The sequence below is a fragment of the Notolepis coatsorum genome (genome assembly GCF_963971535.1).
Source record: "Notolepis coatsorum genome assembly, chromosome: 12".
Classification (NCBI taxonomy): Eukaryota; Metazoa; Chordata; class Actinopteri; order Aulopiformes; family Paralepididae; genus Notolepis; species Notolepis coatsorum.
The window spans coordinates 14,353,448-14,364,856 of NC_140176.1; the positions used below are offsets into that span (position 1 = coordinate 14,353,448).

Here is an 11,409-nt window from a genome sequence, read left to right on the forward strand (position 1 = left end):
TTTCCCCCATTTCTCGACCCTGCGGCTTATATAACGGTGCGGCTTATATGTGAATCGACGTGACCAAACCCCAAAATGTTAAAATCTAAATATTGCTTTTTTGACTGCATTGAAATGTTATTTATCTGTTCCCTTATTTGCTAAACTTAATATAACTTGTAAATGAGTTAATTCTTGTTATTTGTCCAACAGTATTGTGTCCCAATGCTAATTACATATGGTAATTAAACATTAAAACACCTGCGGCTTATAGTCCAGTGCGGCTTATATATGTACACATCATTCAATTTAGCTGCTGCGGCTTATAGTCAGGTGCGGCTTATAGTGCGAAAAGTACGGTAGTATAAATGTCATGTATGTTGTGTATGTCATAAATGTCACTATGAATTGAAAATGGGGGACCCTGATGTAAACAAGACAAACGTCTTTCTCTGGTCTGCATCCCCTTAACAATTGTATGTATTGAGCCGTACTGGATTGTACCCATTCTGCAATCTGTTAAATAAAGTTTTCATTCATTCATTCTTGTATAGTATTTATTGTTTCTGTATAGTATTTTATGTTTCTCTTTTATTACTTGTGTGGTTTTATTACTGCACCTTAAGTTTGAGTCCCAAATCTCGCCGTATGCAAATATAATGACAATAAAGTACAATCTAATCTAAGCTAGACATCAGAGACGACCTTGCAGAGCCCTCCAGATCGGTGATGTAACCGGGATGTAAAAATATGGCGCGGCTCCCTAGACGAGGAGTGGACATGTCTGTGTGGAGCTCTTATATCAAATTGAGGTTTTAATTCCGGTCCAAGAATTATTGGTCCAGCCAATGCTTGAATATGAACCTCGTTTGGACGAAAGAGCTCACAAAACATTTTATGGCCTCATAAAAGTCCCCTGTTCGTTCATCGTTTATGGAGCAGCGCCAAGATCTTACACACCAGTTACATGACCAGTCGGAGGGTCCTCTCTCTGCACGTCTAGCTTTAGGACTCGGAGCGGTGCGTGTTGAAAAACACTGACCCAACGGTCCTGGGGCCACAGGAACACGGTCCCGTTGGAACCCACACGCGTCTCCTCTTTACAGCCCGATTCATACTAGTCCCGTGCCGATTTAGGCAGGTTATACATGTAATAAAATTCAACTGTAAAATAGCACCACATATATACTGTGTGTGACTTGTAAAAATGAGTGGCATTCTCCTTTAACCAATACTACATGTAGACATTTGAACATTTGAACTCTTCCTCTGTTAATAAATAACATGTGAAATATTCGGGGAATGTTTGCTTTGGAAATGTGACTTGGCATCATTAGGCAACATGTACAGTACGGCATTCTGGAATGTTTGTTAATGTGAGAAGCCGTCACAGTGTTACTAATCTCTATATTATGCCATCCCAGTAAAGAGACATCATAATAACACACATGCAGTTTCAAGACTAGCGTACTAATTCCAAATGACAAAGAATGCGGTTAGTTTGGTTTTAAGAGGCTGCGTTCACCAGATAGACTGGAGTCCTACGAGGGGATGAGAGAGCACATCAGCTGGTAAACATTACACGTCCGAGAGGGCACTTTCCTTCACAACACGTCTTCGCCTTGAATTATGGTCGATTAAAGGCCCAATCCGTGAACCAAATATAAACAAACCATAACAAAATACATGTTTGTCATTCTCTAGTCGATTGACTGATCACTTGATACAAGGACTAACACTAGAGGACAGGTGGATATGAGTTTTTAGATTGTCCTTGCTGCATGTTGGCGCCATAAAGGCTTTGTTTACATTGGCTATGTCTGTAAACAGATCTATATTCTGATTTACAATGGCTTAAGAATGTTCCAAACAGTGTATTTTCCATCTACAGATCAGACTGTATGTGAATATTCCTCACAATGATAAGGAATAAGTAATATACATTATAAAAATGTAAATAAAAAAAAACACAGATTGGGGCTTTAACAACACCATCATTTGAAACAGAATTTTACATAGGAAGCATGCTACTGTAAAGCACAATTAGCAAAACAACACGACTGCTTGGGGGCCGTCCTCCTCATAGTCATAGGACTTGGTCGACTAATACATCTGTAACATTCTAGTTTCCCACGTACCACAAATATCCCCAAGGGGATCAATAAAGGAATAACTTATCTTAGTGCTTTTAAAACTAGCGCCGTCATTTGTAAGGAAATAAAAACCGACTAACAAAAAAATCTACTAACAAAACCCCTGGTCGACTAAGACCAAACTGACCGGTCAACTAAAGCGATTAAAGAGGGGACAGCCCTACTAAATGAGATCAAAATGTTAAATATAATATATAACAACATGATAATTCATCTTCATACATCAGTAGCATGCTATGCCGGCGGCCGGGCGGGGACTGCCTTACCTCCACGATGGCATTGAGGGCCGTGTCTGCCCCGATACTAAGGTCAGTGCCGGGCACATTGTTACTTATGGTGGCGGGCAGCATACACATCGGGACGCAAAACTCCTCAAAGGTAGACCGTGCCTCATACAGCTGCAGCAGACACTCAAGCGCCTGAAGCGTCAGGTACAGACAACACGCATTACACACAACACACGTTAGAACATCGCCATGGGGGAGGGGGGGGGCTCCCACAGCCGCTGAGAGAGAGACCCGAGAGCTTCTTTACGAGCGCACGCTGACCTTCCGGCTCTTTCCGTGTGATAGCGGCTATGGCTTCCCTTTGGCAGATGGGATGAGAAAGCAGCGGAGGGGGGTTTGGAAGAAGAAAATGATGTGATGAAGAAGAAGTGAAATGTGTGGAAAGGAAAGGAAAGGTGTGGAAAGGTGTGGAAAGGAAATGTGTGGAAAGGAAAGGTGTGGAAAGGAAAGGTGTGGAAAGGAAAGGAAAGGAACAAATAGGAGAAGGAAGAAAGGAAGGAGATGAGGATGGAAGGAGAAGATAGAAGGCAGGGGAGGTGTGAATGAAGACAAAAGGTATTAAGGTAGTAAGTGAGAAGACGAGAGGAGAGGGCAAAGGAGATGAGGATAGAAGGACCTCAGGTTAGATGTGAAGGAAGGAGAGAGAGAGGAGTTGGGACCAGGAGTTGGGACCAGGCAAGGGGGGTGTTTATGTGCTGCTGGCAGCTCAGTGCAGTGAACCCCACACTCTGGGTAAACCAGTCAGGAAGGCTCACAAACGGGTCTGCTGTGTGACAGGCTTTCTTTGCTGCGTACGAGGGAAGTTTGTGGGGGGGGGGGGGGGGGGGGGGGGGGGGGCATGCCTGCGTACGCCGTTGACCACATCTTGACGTTGAATGAAGTCGGTGGCGGAACACACACACATTATGTACACACACACACGGGTCAGGGAGGAAGGGCAGGCAGAGCAAACATGGCGGCCACGACACACGGTACTGTACGTCACAGCATGCCTCCATGTTGTCATCCACTTACCTGGTCGGACCGGGACGATAAGACTGATATACTGTACGAGCTCGGCTTTACCAGGTCACGCCTCTCGACAGTCCAGACACTCAGGGACTGGACTGTCTATCTGGATCTAACATGTTCCTCTTTATAACTTAATGTGTATACAGGAGAGGAGTACAGGCTGCACGCGTTGCATCGTCAAGGAGCAGCCAAATTATTCAAAAGCCAATGGGGGTTTTTAGTATTGAAAGACAAGTGAATAGGAATCTTTCTTAATTAGGTCCTTCTGTGGTCCCCGAGAGCAGGTTAGTATGCATACATCTGCTTTGTAACCACAGTGATTTTGGTAAACATCATGCAGAGCGATTGGTCAGTGAGTGAGCGACGCCCTCTCCTGCCATGCGATTGGCCGGCAGGCCACACAAGAGAGTAGTATGCTGCAGCATGTTTGAATGATTTAGCATTTGTCTGCATGTGTGTGTGTGTGTGTGTGTGTGCGTGTGTGTGTGTGCGTGTGTGCGTGTGTGTGTGCGCGCTGGTTGTGGCACGCAGGACTGTTGCCTGTACGATGTTGGGATCACCGTTGCCACCGGCCGGTCCCAACACTTACAGTGGTGATGGCGTTCAGAGCGGTGTCGGCGCCGACGCTGAAGTCTGAGCCCGGTATATTGTTGGAGACGGTGGCCGGCACCATGACCATGGGCACGCAGAACTCGCCGTACTGCCCGCGCGCCGCTAACAATTCCAACAGGGACAGGTAGGCCTGCAGGGCAGAGCCAAGGGCTTTAGTGGGGAGAAGGCAGACAGGCGGGTTGGTTTTGTAAAGGAGGCAGGCTGGCTGGCTGGCTGGTCGGTGGGGAGGTGCTACTTGCCGGTGAGGTCGAAGAGGAGGACAGACATGAGAGGAAGAGGAGGAGGATGCCAAGGGAAGAGCCAGGTCTATCACAACGGACAGCAGCGTGAAACAGACAGGTACCACTCCACACACACACATACAGTACATGATGCTCACCCACTTCCATACAAACACAGGGTTCCCACAGACATTGCAAAATGAAATTCAAGGACTTTTAAGTACTTTTCCAAGCACTATTTTTCATTTTCAATGATGTCACTCGAAGGATACAATTCACTTTTATTTTTTTCAAGCACCTTGTTAAAAATTGGCTGTTTTCAAGGAATTCCAGGCCTCTACTTTTTTTTTGCAAAAAAATCAAGCACTTCAAGGACCTTGTGCAAACCCTGCATACACGACACTCACCCACTTCCATACAAACATGACAGTCGCTCCCCTTTCAAACCCCACAGGTAAATCAAAGCTAGTGAGCGTATATATATATGTATATATGCAGTACAGGTGTGCGAGAAATGGCTGGAGAAAAAGCAGGAGCTACCTATCTTTGTTCAGAAGAAAACAAATCACTTCAGTCGTTACAGTTTCACTCCCAGAGCTGGTTCACTTTTCATTTCACAATTTTTTTTATGCTATATATAATATATATATTTATATTTTATGTGTGTGGGGGTCATATTTAGACTATAGCCTTTATATATACATGTGTATAAAGGATATATAAAGGATCTAGTCTAAATTTGAACAAAAAGACATCCAAAGTACTGAAATGTAAAGGTGAACCAGAATATCTTCATTATGCAATCAATTTCATTAAATTGTTTTTTCTATTCTTTTTGTTTTGTTGCGGGGGTGACTGTAAAGCATGATAATGGCCTGGGATATGCATGGAAGCACATGGGTGTACAGTAAGTTAGCACTAGAGAAGGATGGGAAGGATTTAGGTGAAATCAAACATTGCAGTGTTCTTTATGATTTACAACATTTAACATTTTTTATTAAATATGATTAGGACAAATCAATATAGTCATGTCTGTAGGTAATATGGCACTGTCAATACTGCCATGAACTATTAAAGGAACGCGCCTAAATGATGGGAAATGCGCTTACCGTCTTCTCCGGAGTCAAGAAGATCCGGCTGCAAGCTATGGAAGCGGATACGGACCACTAGCTAAACACTCCGGGAGAGGTGTTTCGATACAGCCGGTCCTTATCCGCTTCCATTAATTTGTGCTAAGCTAGGCTAGCTTGCAGTCAGATAGCTTTCTACTGAACACACAGAGAGGGAATTGGTATCCGTCTTCGTGTTCGACTCTGGAGAAGCCGGTAAGCGCATTTCACATAATGTCGCCGCGTTCCTTTAAACCTCAAAAGCCGATAAGTTAATGGGTAGAATCATGAATGAGAATGAAGCTGTATTATTCCTATTGATATGAATAGTTGGACGTACCTCGAATCCTCCTATAACTAACAGTGCGTTGATGTTGTGCGCTCGCATCTGCTCTGCAATTTTGTCGACGTACTTCGCAGGAAGCGTTCTAAAAGAGGAGAGACAGGAAGGAAAATAACACAATTAAACTAAATAAAATCATCTAAAGATATGAATGAGTTTCATTATGAAACTAAAGCTATGTGTGAGGAGTGTAGCAGACTTCATAAAAATACCTTACAGAGAGAAAAATTAGATGTACTCGTGTCGGTTAGACAAAACTGGCATGGAGACACACTAGTGCGATTGGTTTCAACAGTATCGTTGACATTTACTAAATGTAACCATTTCTAAATGTAACCTTCATATCACAGCCGGGCAACTGAAATTAACAGTTGATCTCCCGGGTCATTTTATTTGACTCAAAATCTCAATGGAGAGTCTGTCTGTTTACTGGGCGCTGCCATGATTAATTTAATGTGAAAATAACACATTTGACGTTCTAATGAAGATGTCAGCCACCAGTAAACAGACAAGACTTTCTGTTGAAACTTTGAGAATTTGGACCATTTCAACACCTTCAGGTGAAGTGTTTACCTTATGTTTAGGTAATATGAAATGCTTCTGATCAAGTCAAATGAAATTACATAACGTTGGCCGGGAGATCAAAGCGTAGTGGTACATATACAGCTGTGATATGAAGCAAGCAAAGCGTAGTGGTACATATTAGGGATGGCCGATATTATCGGCCGATATCAGCATTAAAATGTGATATCGGAAAATATCGGTATCGGTTTTCAAAAGAAAATATATATATATATATATATATATATATATATATATATATATATATATATATATATATTATTTTTTTTACATTTCTATAACCTTTATTTACCCAGGCAAGCAAGTAAGAACAAATTCTGATTTAATTTATTGTCAAAAGTATGCATAATGTTGTGTTAATTCCACAACAAGAGACATGTAATGTTAATTACCTGAAATTATTCCGTTTTTGGGGGGTGGGGGGGGGGGGGGGGGAAACCCTGCTGATATCAGTATCGTAAATTAAAAGTTGGACAATATCGGTATAGGTAAAAAAAAAAGCCAATATCGAGCATCCCTAGTACATATACAACCGGGAACCAGCTAGAGGCTACTGAGCATTCATAGCAGTCTGATTCATATTCAAAGTTATGTCCAGATTCCCTCCATCACGTCTGGTGAATGTAACAGTGTTGGCGCCGCCTGGAGTGAAGGTATCTTTGCCTCGTCTGCATCTCTCCATTGACTTGCCTGCATTGATTGACGCAGCCTCTGAATGTCGCTCCGCCTTGTATATGAACGTATCGCGACGCTGCACAGATGTTTTAGATGAAACTTCCGGTCTTTACCTTTTGGTTCCCAGTAGAGATCCACCCTGGCCTGTCCAGCCTCCGACATCTGCCCACTTGATCTCCTTGATCTTGAGGGGGAGGATCGATAACAGAACTCAGACATGTTTTCTACAACTTCTACAAAAACACAATGAAATGGAGGCGGTAGATGTGTCACTTAGGCTGCAAAATGAAAAAGTCAAAACCGAAAGTGAAACGTAGCACGGATGTGTTAAAGCAATGGAAACAGTGAAAGTGACTTTACAAAAGGTTATAAGAGGTAGTAAATGTATTCAATGTGTAGACTATAGAACAACAATAGAAAACTCTGTACATTTGGGTGGAAATCCCAAGCTAGCTCTTGACAAAGAAAGACTCCATTGGATACCTTTAATCTAAATATAAAAGACGTATTGTGCATGCATTCGGAATGCTCCATCTGGCCTGGTTCAACTTGTTTTGTTTGAATAATGTTTTTGGGTATCATAATCAAATATCATAATCGAATATATTTACAACATGGTTGTTTTGTTTTGCTCGTTTCTGCCCGACGACCAACAAGAGATTATAGTTGATACAGTACATCTTCACTCTGATGAGAGACACTAATGGAAGGTGACAATGGTGACTTTGACCGGCTGAGAGACACTAATGGAAGGGGACAATGGTGACTTTGACCGGCTGAGAGACACTAATGGAAGGGGACAATGGTGACTTTGACCGGATGGAGGGGTGTGGCAGCGTGATGCTCCCATTGGTCTAATCCCCTTCGGGTTGGCTGGCCTGGTTTCAGACGCCTGCTTGACGTCTGACGTGGATAAAGGCTCCTAAGCTAGCTAACCAGAGGTGATGACCGGTGAATTAAGACAAGGACGGTGGTAAGATATGACATTGTGAACGTGTTTTATAATGCATGCACAATAGTCACATGCTTGTCTTCATTTTTAAGTTCAGTTATACTTTATAAATCCCATCCCTGTGGGGAATTTTTTCTCTGCATTTGAGCCATCCTAACTTCTTAGGGGCAGTTTTTCCTAGTACCTCTACATTTTGAGGCAATTGAAAGGGATGATTCAGATTTTTGGAACCCCGGCCCTATTTGCTACTTACTTACCAATGATATTGTTGAGTGGTAGAGACCTTTCTCAGGACAAACCATACTGTTAGTGGGGCAAGCTCCCATCTGTACAAGCTGACTGAAGACAACTGAAATCCACTCCACAGTGCTCACAAAGACAACTGAAATCTACTCCACAGTGCTCACAAACACAACTGATATCTACTCCACAGTGCTCACAAAGACAACTGAAATCTACTCCACAGTGCTCACAAACACAACTGAAATCTACTCCACAGTGCTCACAAAGACAACTGAAATCTACTCCACAGTGCTCACAAACACAACTGATATCTACTCCACAGTGCTCACAAAGACAACTGAAATCTACTCCACAGTGCTCACAAAGACAACTGAGATCTACTCCACAGTGCTCACAAAGACAACTGAAATCTACTCCACAGTGCTCACAAAGACAACTGAAATCTACTCCACAGTGCTCACAAAGACAACTGAGATCTACTCCACAGTGCTCACAAAGACAACTGAGATCTACTCCACAGTAATGTCATTGAGCTTCGGTCAGCTTGTACAGACAGGAGCTTGACCCCATTGACTTTGCATTGATTTACGGCTAAACAGCCGGAGCTAGTATGAGGAACGGCACGCATTGCATGGGTTGAGAAAGGACTCTATCTACTGTATCAACAACATCATCATCATTGGTGAGAAGAAAATAGGACTGGGATAAAACTAGGGGTGTCCGATATTATCGGCCTACCGATATTATCGGCCGATATTGGCATTAAAATGTGATATCGGAAAATATCGGTATCGGTTAAATATATATATATATTTTTTTTTACATTTATTTAACCTTTATTTACCCAGACAAGCAAGTAAGAACAGATTCTGATTCTATTTATTGTCAAAAGTATGCATAATGTTGTGTTAATTCCACAACAAGAGATATGTAATGTTAATTACCTGAAATTATTCCGTTTTTGGGGGGGGGGGACCCTGCATATATCGGTATCGGTTGATATCGGTATCGGAAATGAAGAGTTGGACAATATCGGTATATCGGTCGTAAAAAAGCCAATATCGAGCATCCCTAGATAAAACTAAACAAAAATTTACATATCCCTTTAAGTCAGTATATTGTATGAATTATTATTGTGTAAATTAGGTTGTACGCCGACCATCAAGTGTTACTTGTTTATTTCATGAATAGGGGGCAGGTAATTATAAAATGTATTTCTTCTTCCTGCTCCTTTTGCCCATGGTAGAGCTGGATTTATGTGTTTGTATGAGAACTGTATGATTTATATTACTTCCATGTGGCAAATAAAACTCTGAATCTGAAAATCTCAATCAGACAGTCAGGTTACAGTCTAGTGGCCCAATAAAAAAAACATCACTGGTTTAGTGCTTCCCCTTTAACCCTTCAAATACAAGGAGACATAAAATAGCCTCTCCAGGTCATCTGGAGTAAAAAAGCCCTGAAATCAAGGACAGCCACATGAGAGACTGACGACGATGTTAATCTGTTTCATAGTTTCCACTCGGGACGATGGTAAGTAAGTTTATGCGTTGTCGCCCTCTGCTGGTGCATGGCTGTATTACACTCATTTTAGACAATGACAGGGAGAGGAGTGTCAATGGCAGAAATTGGTTTACATTCATCTGGGCAGATTATCCCTCGCTCTTTCACACACCCCCCCAATCAACGAGTTAAAAGTTAAACGTCCACGGAAGTCACGTCCGCTCCTGGTCTGTCGTGGTCAACGAGACTGTAGGTATACTGCTACACAACACACACACTTCTAAAGTTAGATTTTACGGGGTCAGTATTGTGTCCCAGTGGCTTCATGTGATGTGCATTTCTAAATCTGGAAGGGGGTGTGTATCTTCAACAATTCTAATATAACTTCCTTGAAATCTGTGGAACGCGTTTTGCAATAAAACTAGTCCAAATCTGATTTTAATTAGTTATTTCCCAGCACCTCTTTACATTTTACATTTACATTTAGTCATTTAGCTGACGCTTTTATCCAAAGCGACTTACAAGTTCTGTACGACAAGCCATCAGGAAGGGTACAACTCTATCAGCTGAGTAACAATGTTCATCAAGTGTTGAGTGCTACAGTGTAGGTTAGTATATTAGGACAAGTGCATGACAGTAAGGTTAGTCAGGGTTAGATTTTTTTATTGTTTTTTTTTTTTTTTTTTTTTTTAATTCAGATAATGGTTGAAGAAGTGCGTCTTTAGTCGACGGCGAAAGATTGGACGTGATTCGGCTGTCCTAACTTTATTCCCCAGTATTGAACACCCCCTTCTCTGGTGGGCCTAGCAACACACCACATTCTAAACGAATGATGTCCTTCCCTGCCTGGCTACCCCCCACAGCAAAGAGTGAAACACCTTAACAAACGGGACAGTAGATTAATATCAATGAGTATGATATGTACATGATATTATACAGTATGTGTACCATGATATACATGTACCATAATATATATATGTACCATGTTATACAGTATATGTACCAATGATATGTACCATGATTTGTTTTTGTACCATGATATGTAGGGCTGTCCCCCGACTAAGGATTTGGATGGTCGACTATGATTGGCCAACATTTGCCGTTAGTCGACTATTAGTCGACTAAAAGAAAGGGAAAAAAAGTATAAATTAATATTTATATATATATATTTTTTTTTTTCATCATTCCATTTGGGCTGTGGGGGTGCTTCTGAAGGAGTCGACTGAAGGCTTCTTGTCCTCTGCAAAAGCATGCAATTGGTCCACTAATGGATACATCTTGATATTTGTCTAGTCTAGTGTGTTCATTAGATGGGTGAAATCCTCTTTCAGTGCCTCTGTGCCTGTTTTCGTAGGCAGTTAGCCTCTGGTATGCGTGCCATTAGCGTTAGCCACGCTTCTAGGCCTCTTTTCTTTTGGAAAGAATGATAAAAAAAATGATAAAAAAAAAATATTTTTTTATAATTTCTTTTATTTTAGATTTTTTTTGTATTCGACTAAGAGGTTGGCAGTCGACTACGGCTCCTTTCGACCGATTAGTCGACTAATAGGGGTCAGCCCCTAATGATATGTATGTAGTGTACCATGATTTCTCCCTTACTGTGTTACATTCAAAAAGGAAACTCAGTGGGCCCTTTCTTTCTAAATCAAACTAGAGAATCTGAGAATAAAGTCTCTCTAAGATAAGCCTTAATTCTTCCCCATTATGAAAAACGATGTTGTTACCGACGGCACCACGTG

At 41.8% G+C, this 11,409-nt stretch overlaps 1 protein-coding gene across 1 annotated transcript in view; it reads right to left on the minus strand.

Moving 5' to 3' along the window:
* LOC311237631 (ATP-dependent 6-phosphofructokinase, platelet type-like) overlaps nt 1–11,409 on the minus strand; it is a 65,162-nt gene that overhangs the window by 20,783 nt on the left and 32,970 nt on the right. Inside the window, exons 13-16 of the mRNA XM_084325575.1 lie at nt 7,086–7,156; nt 5,713–5,800; nt 4,020–4,172; nt 2,399–2,551 (exon numbers count right to left, since the gene is read on the minus strand). Coding sequence (XP_084181701.1) covers nt 2,399–2,551; nt 4,020–4,172; nt 5,713–5,800; nt 7,086–7,156 — 465 coding nt within the window. The remainder of the gene's footprint in view (nt 1–2,398; nt 2,552–4,019; nt 4,173–5,712; nt 5,801–7,085; nt 7,157–11,409) is intronic.